The following is a 15,030-nucleotide window of genomic DNA, read 5'->3' on the forward strand; positions in this document are numbered from 1 at the left end:
CCAGATAGACACTGTATCTAGGGAGGAGGGCCCTAACACTAGGTCTGCCTATTACCGTCTCATTTCCACTTGCTGCTAGGCCCCCAACTGGGCACTTGATTCTCAGTCATTTTCAAGGATGTAGCAAACCCCTCCCCTCCCGCATCGGCCAATAGAGGGCGGCCTGTCTCTTCTTCCAGAAGTCTACCAGCCGCATACTCTGATTCCTTTTCCTTTCAGACCTGTTAGGTCCCAAACCCACCCCACCCCAGTTTATAAGACTCTCTCCTTCCCCAACCAGCCCTTTCAAGTGCTTTTTTTAAAAATGTATTTCCTAAAATCTAGAGAAGGGGCAACAGATGGAAAAGTTCAAACATCCTTTTGTCTGTAACCCATCCCTCTCTTCCACTCCTGTACTCACGCGTTCTTAGAAGTTCTGGCCTCTCCAATGAGCTGACAATCTAATGGGGTGAATCAGAACTATTTAGAGAAAGGTTTATATTACAACATATTTATTTACATATTTAATTTATATATATAATATAAGCATTTGTAATATAACATGATAAATGTAAGCAGAGGTGATTACAAAATGCTATAGAACAGCTAAAGGAATAAGCTCAAGATGCTTCCCAGAAGAGGAGGCATTAAACCATATTCCGTGTATGCTTCTAACTCTTATATTTGTACATGTCTTTCAGGGTCTGTATAATCCCCCCCAGCTCCCTCTCTCCCTTGACCCCCAGTTGTCACCATGTTGGGCCCACCTAATCTCTTTTGAATCCTTAAGTCTGTTTTCTGAAGATGAGGGAATCCTTTTGTGTCTGAGGCCCAATCTCATTGCCTTGGCTTCTGGCCACCTACTGTCTCTCCTGGATCCCAGAGGGGAAACGGCTATTTCACAACTGAGCTCCTACTTTACACGCTGTTTCAGATAAGCTGCCAGGCCCTTGCAGGTTTCTTATTTGCCACTAGTTACAGGCTTTAAGGAACTATGCTTGTTTTCTCTTTTGTTTCTCTATTAAGGCTATGGTAAAGGACCAGGTGTAAGGAATTTTCTCAGCTGTTACATCCAAATTTGTGTACATTTGACTTCAATTCCCATGAGGAGTCAGACTATCACCTGTGTTGACCTACCTTCCAGAAGTTTCTACCTCTGGAATCCCAGGAATAATGTCCCTTGCTTGTGATCAATCTCTAGGTTTCTCTAACTTTAATATATTGCCTTTAAAAATAAAATAAACAAACATAAAAGCAAGACCGTGGCAATGATTCTCTTTTCTTTCGACTACAGTAGCTTTCTCACTTCTGTATTTTTTTTCCATCACCTGACCTTGGCTTTTCCTCTTAAGTCCTACAATGTTATCTGCTACGTTTTAATAATGTCTTTATACTTGCATTTGAACAGAAATATAGATAACCTCCTCTGCAAGAGTGGAAAGGGCCTTTTAACACAGCCCAATGATGACAGCTTGTTGGCAAATCCCACGGTAGAGTACTGGTGCCTCGTTGGGGTCCAAGAAACAATCATGTTCAACAGCGTTGTATGTTTTATTGTTCTTGAATTTTGCTAATGGAATATCAAGCATATCTGAAATGATTTTACCACTTAATACTTATAATTATAGAACCTTAGGGTATGAGGTCCTTTGGAGATCATCTAACCTGACCTCCTACACAACTATAGGAACTGTCCCTACAACATCTCTGAAAGCGAGTCATCTCAACAGCTCTTTAAATGCTTCCAGAAAATGGTATGCTCACTCCCCACTTTCCACTGCTAATAATCAGTGATAATTAATGCGACTCTTCCCCTTCTCAGGACAAAGAACTATGATTGGAGAAATGTTTAGTTTTCTGATTCCAATGACTGGGGAATATTCCACTGGTACCTTTGGCTTTTCCCTTCAGGATTAGAGTGGTTAAACCAAAATGTTTATAAGAAGTATAAATTTGTTCCGCAAACAGAAGATTTCAAAGGCATCTTTGTTTCTTCTCTCCTTACACTGCTCTGCTATTAACTTTGGGTTCATTAGTCAGGATTTTCAGATCCACTTGGCTGCCACCTTCCTGCAGCCAGACCATCTTGGATCAAAAGGTCAGCAGGCCATTCCCATCTCACACCTGCCACAAGATCTGATTTTTCTTTTCCCCCACACTGATCCTAGTCACTTTCTGTTAATTCGCTAATTTTATTGACCCTGTAATACATTCTGGGAATGGTGGGCCATTACAGAGCCTATCACTTCGAGATGCTTTTTCTGACAGCTACAGATGAGAAACAACCTCCACACGACGCATTCTGCACCATTTCAGCTGCTTCTTTACCTGGTTTAACACAAAGAACATCTTCTTTATTAGCACATTCACAGAAAATGAAAAAAAATTAAAACCCACTTTTGTCCACCACCTTGGGGAAAAGGGGGCAATGACAGACGATATTAATGATGCATGAGATATGCAGGTTTAGTCATGTCAAGACTTGTAGTAATTCAATTCGGCCTTACTCAAGGGAGAAAACTTCACCTCCACTTTCCATCCGCCCCCTCCTTTAATGAAGCACCTCGGCACAGACGGCAGAGCGACAAAACACACCAGGATGTGGACAGCTAAAACTCACTAGAGCTACAGCGGCCCCCAACAGTCTTCCTCCTATCCTCCGGTATATTTACCTAGACCTTTTAAAGCACTTAACTAATTCACCAGCAGCTTCGCTGGAGGCGTCTCGAGCGTTCCGAGACTCCATTACATGATATCGTTTACAAACTCTATTCCCAGCTCGAGTGGAAGATGGATTCTCATCCAATTTTGCAGAGGTTCCATGCGTTTTGCTTCCCTTTCCCGGGTTTCGATCCGGCGGGCGCACCAGCCAAGGGCTGCAGCCTTCCCCTCCGCCCCGAGCTCCGGGTTCCCCGCCACTCTGCGAGCTCAAAGCGTTTCCCGGAGGTGCAGTTGCCTCGCCCTCGGGACTCCCAAGCTAGCCACGGTGGCCCCGAAGGCTGGCGGGCGCTCGGGGACGCCGCGACTCTCATGGCTCGCCGGTGCGCCCGAGCCGCAGCGCGCCGGAGATGCCGTAGCGGGAGAGGCGCGCGAAGACTCGGCCGCAGGGCCGGCTCGGTGCGCCGGGCTCGGGGAGGCCGAGGGGGAGGAGGAGGAGGCGTGCGAGGGAGGAAGGGCCCGGCCGCCGGGGAGGGAGGCGGAGGAGGGGGAGGGGGCCGGCCGGGCCAGAAGGGGTGGGGGGGCAGCCAATGAGCTGCGCGCGGCGCGGGGCGGGGGGGGGGGGCGCGGGTTGGGGGATGAGGTAGGATGGGGGAGGGCGCAGCCCGAGCGGCGGAGGCTCGAGCCATAAACAAGCGCCCGGAGGAGCGGCGCAGGAGTGAGGCGAGCCGGGCGCGCGGAGCGGACGCCGCGGACCTTCTGCTGCGCCACCGCGCCCACTCGGCGGCTCGGGAGGCGGGGACCGGCCCGGAGGCTGCGCCGCTGCCGCCGCCACAACCACCGCCGCCGCGGGGTCGGCCGACGCGGAGGAGGAGAGAGGGAGGAGGCGCCGCCAGCCGGGGCTGGAGCCGAGCGCAGCCGCCGCCGCCGCCAGAAGTTTGGGTTGAACCGGAGCTGCCGGGAGGAAACTTTTTTTCTTTTTTCCCCCTCCCTCCCGGGAGGAGGAGGAGGAGGGGAAGCCACTGCTGGCGCCAACGCTAGTGGGCTCCGGGTCGGCGCGGCCCGCAGGGGGAGCGGGGGCCTCGCCCCGCGAGGGGAGGCTCGCCCCGGGGGCCCCGAGGGGGGCGGCGAGGACCGCGGGCTGCGGGTGCGGCGGCGGCGCGTGTGCCCCGCGCAGGGGAGGGCGCCCGCCCCGCTCCCGGCCCGGCTGCGAGGAGGAGGCGGCGGCGGCGCAGGAGGATGTACTTGGTGGCGGGGGGCAGGGGGCTGGCCGGCTGCGGGCACCTCCTGGTCTCGCTGCTGGGGCTGTTGCTGCTGCTGGCGCGCTCCGGCACCCGGGCGCTGGTCTGCCTGCCCTGCGACGAGTCCAAGTGCGAAGAGCCCAAGAGCTGCCCCGGGAGCATCGTGCAGGGCTTCTGCGGCTGCTGCTACATGTGCGCCCGCCAGAGAAACGAGAGCTGCGGCGGCGCCTACGGGCTCCACGGAGCCTGCGACCGGGGGCTGCGCTGTGTCATCCGCCCCCCGCTCAATGGCGACTCCATCACCGAGTACGAAGTGGGCGTCTGCGAAGGTACGGCCGCCCGCCGCGGGCCCCCTCCCACCTGGCCCGCGCCGCCCCCTCGGCACTGGTGGCGCCGAACAAAGTTTGGCCGAGACTTTCCCGAGGAGAGAGGGTTCTTCGGAAAGGAGGGGCGCCCGCCACCCCCGGGAGTGAGCCCTGCGTCCCTGGGTTCCCAGTTCGCTGCTTCCCCGGATGCCTGGCCGGCCGCGGGAGAGGTTGGGTTGCGTGGGTGGGGGCCGGCGGGTGGGAGATCGCCCCCGGCCGCGCACAAACGCGCACACGTGTGGCCCATCGGGTTGGGGTTGGGTGGAGTGGCCAGGCTTTGCGCCCGGAGGTGGGGGCGCCGCGGGCAGGGGGCACTGCGGAGGCTATGGCGAGCCCCTCGAGGAGTCCGGCCCCTGCCGCCCTCCCCGCACTAGCGCAGTGTGGAACCGAGTGCTGCACTACGTCCACTCAAGTCCATTTTCTGCAGGCGGAGGAGACGTGTCTGCAGCTCACACTCCCTGTGTGACTCTTGTATTATTTTTTCCTTGCGCTTTTCCTTCACCCCCTTCCTCCTCCTGCGCATATAAATCAGTTTCAGCTCCGGAATATGTCAGCCCAGGGGAAGTTACAGACGGTGGTTACTCATTTATTTGCCTATTGAAAGTGGTCAAAGGCTTTCTCTCCTGAATGAAGGGAGGGGTGGGGGGCCGGGCGGGGGGCTTGCACCTAGGAGTGAAAAGTTGTTTCTGTACTATTAGTGGCTGCTTTTTAAGAGCAGATATCCGCGTCTTTCCAGTCGTGTTGCTTGTTTTTGTGTGTGTGTTTAATAACGAGGATTGTTCTGCTGGTTTCTCCAGTGAAGTATTGTGCACCATGGTGTCTGATGGAAGGAGAAGGATTGGGTTAGCGGAGCCCTCCTTCTTGGGAGAATCACTGTTGATGGGTGTTGGCCTTCAGCCCTGCCCGCCGGCCTCGGGGTGCCTGGTCAGGTTTGGGGTCTAGAGAGACGCAGTGAGTTCCGTTTATTTGGCTAATGCCAAATAGTGAGCACCAGTGAAACGCAGGATCCCTGCTCGGGCTGACGTTGGGGCGGTGGTGCTGTTCTGGGGCATCCTGGTGTGCGAGCAGAGCGCAGCAGCCTTACTTTGGAGGGGCGGAGGAGGGACAGGCGCCCCTGCTCCTGTCTTCGTCAATACTCAACAGCCTGCGCGCAGGAGACCAGGGAGGGGTTTATTCTGAAGCATCCTTCTGCGTGTCTGTTTATTGTGCTGGGAAACAGAGGGGAAGTAGATGCCTCAAGGGTCTGTTGAAAGGCTTCCATTCTGTGGTTCTCTTTACATACGTGCGTGCTTGTTGATTATTGTTGTTTAGTTACTCAGTCCTGTCCCACTCTTTTGAGACCCCATGGACTATAGCCCGCCATGCGCCTCTGTCCATGGGATTTCCCAGGCAAGAATACTGGAGTGGTTTGCCATATCCTCCTCCAGGGGATCTTCCCGACCCAGGGATGGAACCTGCGTCTCCTGCATTGGCAGGCGGGTTCTACCACTGAGCCACCAGGCAGATTTTAAAGTTTGGACAGTTTTGGAAAATCAGGATGGCCTTTCTGGTTTGGAAGCTAGTGGGCAGTAATGAGTGAAGGGAACACTTGCAGGGAGGTGCACCGATGCACCCTGAGGACATTGGGATACAAGAGTTTGTTTACCTCAAGTACAAAAGCCTCTCACCTGGTGTTAAGTCCCACCGTATAACATGTTTTTGTTTCTCACAAAGAAGAAAAATGGCCAGGAGATTAACTTCTGATACAATTTTATGTGTTTGACTTTGGGAATTCTGAATGAGTTGGACCAAAAGATGCAGCTTTGAACCCTGCTACTTGAAGTGTGTAATTTACTTAAGCCAGCCTCCCATAAATCTGAAAAGAACAAGCACCCTGAAACAAGGTTAAATGTGGTGGAAACTGCTGTGCTCTGAGAAGGACTTGGGAAGGTTCTAAAGATTCTAACCTTTGTTTTGTTACTTCATGATAGATTTCTGGTGAAGAAAATGTGGAGTTCAGGGAACATTCAGGCTAATCAAGAGCTTTGGCACCAATGTCCTGGTGTCATTGTATAGAGTTATTTTGGCAGTTTGTTGGTGAGCCTTTTATTCCTCTGAAATGAGGTGATCCCTCATAGCTTCGTTTCTTCTGTTAACACTCTACACACTTGGTATTCATCTTGAAAATGCTTGGAAGTATTTATTGGCATGATGATATCACATTTAGTGTTCTTTAACAGTACTTTCCATCTAGCCAGCCTGTTTTCAGCTACCAATTTTGTGTGCTCAGGGCATTTTTTTACTTTATTTTTTTATAGAACTCTAAAAGCAGCAATCAGGTTGCAATCTATGGACCCGAAGTAGAAAGGACAGTGTTACCTAGCATGATGATTGTATTTAGACAGCTGTTTCAATAGGGTGTCTAAAATTTCAAGAATTTTCACGTGATTACAAGATTTATGGAAACAAGATAAGTGAGTAGCCTTTTTTCTTTCTCCTTTTTAAGAATTAGAGGAGTCATTCTATGGCAGTAATTACCCTAGAGGATGCTGACATTCTCTTGTTTTTCTCTTAGTTGGCAAAAAATTTCTGAATGGCCAGTGTTTCCCTCAGTTTCCATTTTTATTCAGAAATTTGCACATAATTATCATAACTAACAAATAGAAATTGATACATTTTGTTCATGAGGAAGTCTTTTGCTGCAATTTTTGCACTAAAATGACCCCTACTGGTTGTATCTGTTAATGAAAACTCTTTTGAAACTTGTTTAACTGACTATACTGAGGAAAACATATTACATGGTATAGAAATGTTATCATGACTCACCTGTTTTCGTTGACATAATTTAAATACAAATTACATTGCTCTATCTGCCAACTTGCGGTAATTTTTATTTATATCACTCCCCATACTAGCTTCATGAGAGAAAAAAAAAAAATCAGGTTTTTAACTTCAGTTCACAAAGTAAGTAGATAAAGTAGGGTCTGAAATTGACCCCTTCCAAATTGTGGTTCCCTGCCTTAGGTTTTTAAGGCATCCTGAGTCATAGTAGGCTCTCAGTGAATGTGCATTGAATACATGGAAGAACAGTTTTTTCCATAGAAAGAACACTGAGGGAAAAATATTTTCTGAAAAGGTTAAATGATGCGAAGAGTGAATCATGTGACATATACACCTGGACTTCTTTTCTGCATCATTTAGACTGTTAACTAAGTAAATCCTGACATACTTGTTCCTTTAAAAAAAAAATCTTTGGCTATGTCTGTATTTAAAGTTGAGCAGAGAGCCAGATACCTCCATTTTTCTCTACTCTGTGAAGTGCTTTCTGGCCCCTGGGAAGATCCCTTTCCCATTTCCACTGATTCAGTGAGTCTTCCTGTTGCCCTTTGCAGCTTCCTAAGTGGCCTGCTCCTTGGTTAGGGTGCCTGCCTCTAGGTAAATCGCTTAGAAGCCATAGAAATAAGTTTGGAGTCTGAACTCCTGAGAAGACAGGGTAGGAGACCTCTTTGGAACATGAAAGACAGGGTTGAAAACAAATACTCAAATGAGATTTTCTAGGAAGAATGTTTGGATTGGCCAGTGAGGTTTATGTTTCAGACCACGGGGTGAGGTCCATTTTTCCTCCTCTGTGAACTCGTATAATATGCTTCTGTAAGGAAGGGGTGGGTGGGGGGAGCATGACCAGCCTTCTCTAAGTAAGGAAAGGGCAGCAATGGCTTAAGCTTGACGGTTTGTGAGGGCAGAGTGGTGAGGAACCTAGTGGACACTATAGAGTGCTTTGCTCTGAGAACTTTGCCTTAGAGCCAGGCGATCCCTATCACAGAGAAGCACTTTTTTCCCACCTGGTGATTATTTACTCAGTGGTTCGTGTTTATGGAATGGAACTGTGTTTTCACCTCTGCCATGTGAGAACTGTCTCTTTCAAAGCTCAATCCTCCTTTGATTTCCCCCAGGTATTTTAACTTTTCTTTCCACCCACTTGTCACGGGGCAGTAAGTAAAACCGAGGATGTGGGGTGGGTATTCACAGCAGAGAATGGAATGTTTTCTGAAACTGTTGACGTTAAGAAGGTTATGGTTTTTTTTCACTCACTGGAGATGACGACTCCTTGGAAAAAGGTTTTTGGAGGATCTGAGGTGAGGCCTAGGGAACAGGCTCTAGGAGGCCAGGGAACAAATCAAACCAGTCGGTTGCACACTAGCCACAGATCTCCTCTCATCCATCTATAATGTAGGACTCAGAGTTAAGAGTCCATGGATTTGGATTTTTACCAGTTAAATAGAAGAGGGGATGGGCAAAGTTAATATTCTCGTACTGATGTTAGAAAAATGAAAACACCCAGAGCTCCTTGTTTTTGAGGAAGGTGTTTCAGTTTCCATCTCAAAAGTCTTTAGGTAAAGTTCTTAGATGCCAGAGACAGAAGCAAGCAGAGGGCCTATGAAATCACCTTAATACAGCATGGGAAGAGGAACCAATGTAAGTAAACAAGGAAATAATTAGTTCTTCCCCAGAGTAAATATTGACAAAATGTGGAGAGAGTATTCACTGCACATATTCAAATGACAGGACTTCATGACTTTGATTTTGACTGTCAAGCTTACAGAACCCTCACTGCCGTCAAGGAGTCCAGTCACATAAAACACTTGGCAAGGGGCGGGTTGAGTGGCATAGCACTGGAAGGGCAAAAACAGCACGTCTGGGGATCTTGCTGCCATTAACACGCATTTACTCTCCAAGTGCCATGACGAGCATACAGGTAAATTTACTGTAGTAGTAAAAAAAAAAAAAAAAAAATTTACTGTAGTAAATATTATTAATTTATGAAGAAAACCATCTGAATAATCCTTAGACTTTGGGCATTACAACCAGTTGTGGGAGTTATTGGGCTTCCCTTGTGGTTCAGCTGGTAAAGAATCTGCCAGCAATGTATTCTGCCTGCAATCCGAACTGCAAGACCTGGGTTCAATCCTTGGGTTGGGAAAATCCCCTGGAGAAGGGAAAGGCTACCCACTCCAGTATTCTGGCCTGGAGAACTAGCAGTGCGGTGCAGGTTTCTGTGTTTATGGCTTAAAATGTGATGATCTGGATGAACAAGGGGATGCTTCAGGGAATCATGGGGCAGGAATTACAAAGTTGGGGGGAAATGGATAAAACAGATGGCCCAAAAAGATAATGGAGTGGGAGGACTAAAGAATGACAAATGGGAGGGGAAAAATACTGAATGCATCTTAGGGCAACTATGTCATCCTTTGAAGAATAATCCAAAACACATTCCAGACATTAATTGTGAAATTCCTGAAAAATGTGGGTGTGTTTAACATCGTTCAGGCTAACATGCACTAACTAACATGAGAGATGGCAGTGCTGCTTTCGTGTGTAAATACCATCAGGGAGATGATGGTAAAATGAGTGGAAGGTAAATACATTTGAAGCAGGTTCCTATGACACTGTGTTCCCCAGGGCACATGCAGGATGAGGGTTTTGGAGACACCCCAGTAAAGCTCAATTAATTATTTGAGGAAGAAACAGTGGACTAGCCAAGCATGAATGAATAACAAACTGAAATCCTTCCTTCTCAAAGATTGAATTCTCCAAAGCTGAATTTTTAAAGTTCTGGCTTGTCTCTGCATAGAAATCAATCACTCATTCATTGATCTACTCTGTACAAGGCTTTCTCCTGGGGTGGCAGGAGAGGAGGGGGAGCTGGGAAGCCTGGGGACCTCTCAAACCTGAGCCCTACTCCAGCCACTCTTATAATCAAGATAAGGAATGAGGCAAGACCTTCAAAAGTCTATATCATAAGTTCAAGCCAAGTAGAAGTGATTTCTCTGGTCTCTATATGATTAGTTGGTGAGTGAGATATGTGGTTAAAATTTGTTGTAGGAATCGCAGGATCTGAGGTGATCTTTTCAGGCTCAGGTGGCAAAGCTGAAAAGGAGAATTCAAAGTCCAATAAGGTACAGAAGCCTGAGTAAGACCTCTGTTGGCGGGGGATGGGGAAGGGAGCCTACCCATTCTCAGAGTTCTTGTGATAGGTATCAAGAGTGCTTCCCAACATGTTTAATGCTCTATCAGCTGTTGTTCAAAGTGGCACTTTCGTTTTGGGAGCACTTCTCTCTTTGTTCTAGCTTCTTCCACCAGGCAGGTGAGTGTCATCGGCAGTGAACTGAGAACTGTTTGTTTATCAGCATCTCCTGATTTCACCACTCTCTGCTGCTTGTCCTGGCCAGTTAGTCTGATCAAATCATGGAAAACCTCCAAGTTTGGATAAGACCTCATTGGTCTTCCGGACAGGACAGAGATGTGGTGAACTATTCTTAAGAATGCCCTCAAGGTAAACATTGGTTCATTTGGGTCCCACACTTAAAAATAAAAAATCAAGAGGTTCCTTTTTCTTCTGTAGTTACTGAGTGAACAGGGTTCAATTCCTTATCTCCCTCTCCCAACCCCAATTAATTCCTTGTGAGAAATACTTATATCTTGATCCAAGAGTGTAATGGTTAGAAACTTGGTTTCTGGGGTGAAATCTACACTCTGCTTCTGTGCATCTACATTTTCTCCTCTGTTTAGTGGGGTTAATAATAGGGTTTCTGTAAGGACTCAGTGAACCTTGTGAAGCACTTAAAACAACGGGCTTGCATATGGTAAACACTTAAGGACAACAAAGCTACTAAGCAGTAGAAGTAAAATAATCTGATACGGGCTCATTCTCTTGTTCTGTTTAACTCTCAGCCATCGGAGTATTTCATCACTGGTGGTTAAGGAGTTTGGGCTCTTAGAAAGGGAGCAGATTATTATGGAATTATTATGGTCCCCTCGTATCCCAACACCATAAATTCATCGAGTTAAAAAACTTAAAAGGCCTCTGAAGCTATTTGCTACCTTTCCTCCTGATGCCCATTTGTTATACTTGGTCTAAATAGTTTCTGTAAAATTTGTATATTTGGAGTAAAAATAGAGAGGGAGGAATCTGAAATTTTTTGCATTGTGCTGAGTCGCTTCAGTCATGTCTGACTCTTTGCGACTCTGATGGACTAGCCCTCTAGGCTCCTCTGTTGATGGGATTCCCCAGTCAAGAGTACTGCAGTGGGTTGCCATGCTCTCCTCCAGGGGATCGTCCCAACCCAGAGGATTGAACCTACGTCTCTTGTGTCCCCTGCATTGGCAGGCAGGTTCTTTGCCACAGGTTGTAGGAACCATAAATTTAGCCATTTGTCTGTGGGCTAATATTTGGGGAAGGAGGAACACTTACTAGCAGTGTGCATTTTCTATTGTATTCTGGAAGAAGATTTTGCTCCTAGCTCCTGGGGTGTCCACACTGGCGGTCAACATGGGATTTTGCCTGGCTTGAGCAGAAGAAACAGCTTGTAGAGCTGCAACTCACCTGCAAAGGGGCCACAGTCTCACTTGTCCCTGAAGTAGGTGCAAACGAGGCAAAACCAGAGGTCAGGCTTTCAGCCAGGCCATGCCTCCATTCTTTTTGCAGCCCTACCTGTTTCCTGGCTCCCCTCTGCCCGTGAGTATTTACTGAGCAGCTGCTGAAGCTCTGGTCTTCGTGATACCACTTACCGTCTCTAAGCTTGAGTTCCCCCAGCTGTTAATAGTGACAGGTACCACCTAGGTTTGCTCTGAGGATTAAATGAGCTAAAACCGCGCCTTTGAAATGTTAATGTGCACACAAATCACCTGGGGATCTCATTAAGCATGCAGGTTTGGATGCAGTAATCCGGATAGGGCCAGAGAGTCCGCAGTTCTCATAGACTCTCAGGTGATGCCAGTGCTGCTGGGGACCACTTGAAATAGCAGAAAGATAGTGCATGTAAAGCATGTAGCATGAGTATGGCGTGTGATAGTAAGACCTGTGTAATAATTAGTTTTCAACCAAAATAAATGAGATAGGGGCCCAACTTTCTCAAAGGCTGTGGTCTGAAGGTAGACAGTGAAAACTGGGACCATCTGTTGTAGCCCAAGACAATAATTTACAGCTAGTAAGGCCTGAGCTAGGAAGTGCTAGGCATCTCAGGGGCAGTTAAGAGGGGCCCCAACTCCACCTTTGACTACTAAGAAGGATTTAGGGGGGTGCAGCAGCAAGCCAGGCCTGAGGGGGTCTCTTCCCCTCCTTCCTCCTGCTCACTCATCTGTGCAGGGTGTGGTAGGGAAAAAGCAGGCCTTGGGGCCAGACAGACCTGCGTTTAAATCAACTATGTTCAACTGTGTAAGCCACCAGTTTGCTTAACTGTTTTTGAGTTTGTTTCCTTACCTGTGAAAATGGAATAGTAATAGCTTTTATCAAATAATTACAATGAGGGTTGGAGAGAATTATTACATGTATTAAATGTATATGATTAACATGTATGTGTGTTATGTATATACTTGCATAGACACACAAAAATATGTGTAATGGCCAGTAGAGTACCTGGTACTGAAAAAGATAGTTAATATTTCAATTTCCATTCTATTTTTTGTCTTCTCTCTCTCTTTTTGTGGACTTCCCTGGTGGCTCAGATGGTAAAGCATCTGCCTACAATGCAGGAGACCCAGGTTCGATCCCTGGTTTGGGAAGATCCTCTGGGGAAGGAAATGGCAACCCACTCTAGTACTCTTGCCTGGATAATCCCATGGATGGAGGAGCGTTGTATACTACAGTCCATGGGGTCACCAAGAGTCGACTTCACTCACTTCACTCTCTCTCTTTAATTTGTTAGCTTTCTCTCTGTGTAAGTTAAAGAAAATTTCTGCTTTGTGGATTGACCACACTTAACTAAATCTCTTTAACAGGGGATTCCAACAATTATGGTCTCTTGATGTTTGTCAGAGAGAAAGGGACAGTGAATCCCCAAGAACGAGGAGTATGAGTTGAAGGTCTCTGTACCAAAAGCACCTTCATGTGTTCTTGCCTGGAGAATCCCAGGGATGGGGAGCCTGGTTGGCTGCCGTCTATGGGGTCGCACAGAGTCGGAAATGACTGAAGCGACTTAGCAGCAGCAGCAGCAGCAGCAGCAGTAGCAGTACCAAAAGCACCTTCATAGGTTTGACCCAATATGATTGTAATTCTCAGTTCCTTTGCTTCAGGGAATGTGGCCATCTGCTCGATTTTGCGGTTTGAATGCTTACTTCCACAGAGCTATTTCAAATTAGTATTTTTTTTAAAAGGTGACCTATGTTAATATGGATGGCATATGGACTCATGGAAGTGCGTTAAATGGTATTTTACTGTTAGAAGTTTTCTGTGGGTTTCCAGACACAGCACCCCCAGGAGCATTGCCAAGGCAAGACAGGGTCACTGGGGTTCCAGAAGAAAAAGCAGCAGGCCCGCTGGCTCAGAGGCCAGGGCAGCTTGGGATGAGCAGGAGGTGGTGCCCAGGGTGCATGTGCGTTGCTCTGATTGATCCGACGCACTCCATCCATCTTCCACGTGGACTGATGCTGCAGCTTTACTTTGGGTTTGCATTGTGGTTTCTCTGGAGAGTCTGTGCTGCAGTGGAAGGCTAGAAAAGAACAGCTAGAATTAAAACACCTGACGTTCTTGTCTCTCTGGTTCCGACTGTAGGTGAGGTCCCACTTCGGAACTGTGACTTTTTTCAAGTCCTCTGTTTATCCAGTAAATATGGGCTGAGAACTTACAAGGCAAATACCTTATATTGGCTATTATGCAACATGGAGAAGGAAACGCAATGATGATACAGTCCTTGAAATCAGTAGTTTAAAACTCTTTATGTTCTTCATGACAACCAAAACATATTACACAGTCAAAATTGGTTTTTTCTTTTTACTGAGACACTCTAGTACCTATCATTGTAGTGCTGCTTTCATCACAAGTGTGGATGTTCAAATATGCAGCCTATAGGCAAGGTGAGAAACTTCTACATTTTAGAGTTCTGCTTAAGTATTTGTTTGTCAAATCCAAAAAGAACACCTTCATTTTGAAATATCCTGGGAATATTTGTTTTATGAACGTTTAAGAAAGAAAGCTAAGGGTTCATTGTGTTTTCAGGTGTTTTACATTTCAAGTCCCTGAGAAGAGAATCACAAGGGTCTGCCCTTTGGAAATTTTAGCCATGTCCTTAGCAACCAGCCACTCTGGCTGTGGCAAGGTAAAAAATAATAATAATAAAGGTATAGGCTGTAACTAGAGACTGTGCCTATCTTATTTAGTATTTCAAAACAAAAAAACAAACATCTCAGATTCAAAACAGAAAGGAATTTCTGGCAGGGCACAATGAAACCTGAGCCTGCAAAATCTCGGTCTACAGGAGGTAACTTAGCATCTTATCCAAAGGCCACAAGCGAAACTTTTCACAACGGATAAAACAAAAGGCATCTCAGTATTGGAGACTTGTGATACCTCCTCTTTTTTTTTTTTTTTTTTAAAGACTCCAAGAGACCTGCCAAGATAAGACAAACCTGTCTTGAAAAAGTGTAGCCAGAACTGGCCTTTGAATATTGAGGATTCGCTGGACTACTTGAGCCCTGTAAGTGTGAGGAATCCTGTACAGAGGTGTGGGCTCTGTCCCCTCAGAGTGTGTGTTTATGGCTCTGCAGAGGCAGGACACTCCATCATCTTGTCAGAGGCACATCTTGAAAAAACTTTCCTTACTTTCCATAGTTGGAAGCTTTGCCCCTTTTCAAGAAGGGCATTTACATTCTGAGGGAGGAAAGGGGGATAGATTTTTAGACAGTTTTCTCGCTGAAGGCCAGAATCTTTGAAGGATTGTTAAATGATTTGAGAAAGATTGGGTGTGCTGTGTGTTCAGAAATAGTGAGTTCTTAGATTTCAGACAGATTTTAGAAAAATTTATTACCGTGTC

At 47.0% G+C, this 15,030-nt stretch overlaps 1 protein-coding gene and 1 non-coding gene across 4 annotated transcripts in view; both read left to right on the plus strand.

Annotated features, from left to right (window-relative positions):
* The first annotated feature begins 3,852 nt into the window (after nucleotides 1-3,852).
* Nucleotides 3,853-15,030, plus strand: part of CRIM1 (cysteine rich transmembrane BMP regulator 1) — a 209,335-nt gene continuing 198,157 nt past the window's right edge. For 2 of the 3 annotated variants that reach the window (XM_027554995.1, XM_027554996.1), the window contains exon 1: nucleotides 3,853-4,207. In XM_027554995.1, the coding sequence (XP_027410796.1) occupies nucleotides 3,877-4,207 (331 nt within the window). In that variant the 5' untranslated portion in view covers nucleotides 3,853-3,876. The remainder of the gene's footprint in view (nucleotides 4,208-15,030) is intronic. The other variant, XM_027554994.1, reaches the window with a different exon arrangement.
* TRNAC-ACA lies at nucleotides 12,713-12,784 on the plus strand. Its single transcript has one exon. It is a non-coding gene; the product is annotated as a tRNA-Cys (tRNA).

This window comes from Bos indicus x Bos taurus, chromosome 11 (genome assembly GCF_003369695.1).
Source record: "Bos indicus x Bos taurus breed Angus x Brahman F1 hybrid chromosome 11, Bos_hybrid_MaternalHap_v2.0, whole genome shotgun sequence".
In the NCBI taxonomy this organism is placed as follows: Eukaryota; Metazoa; Chordata; class Mammalia; order Artiodactyla; family Bovidae; genus Bos; species Bos indicus x Bos taurus.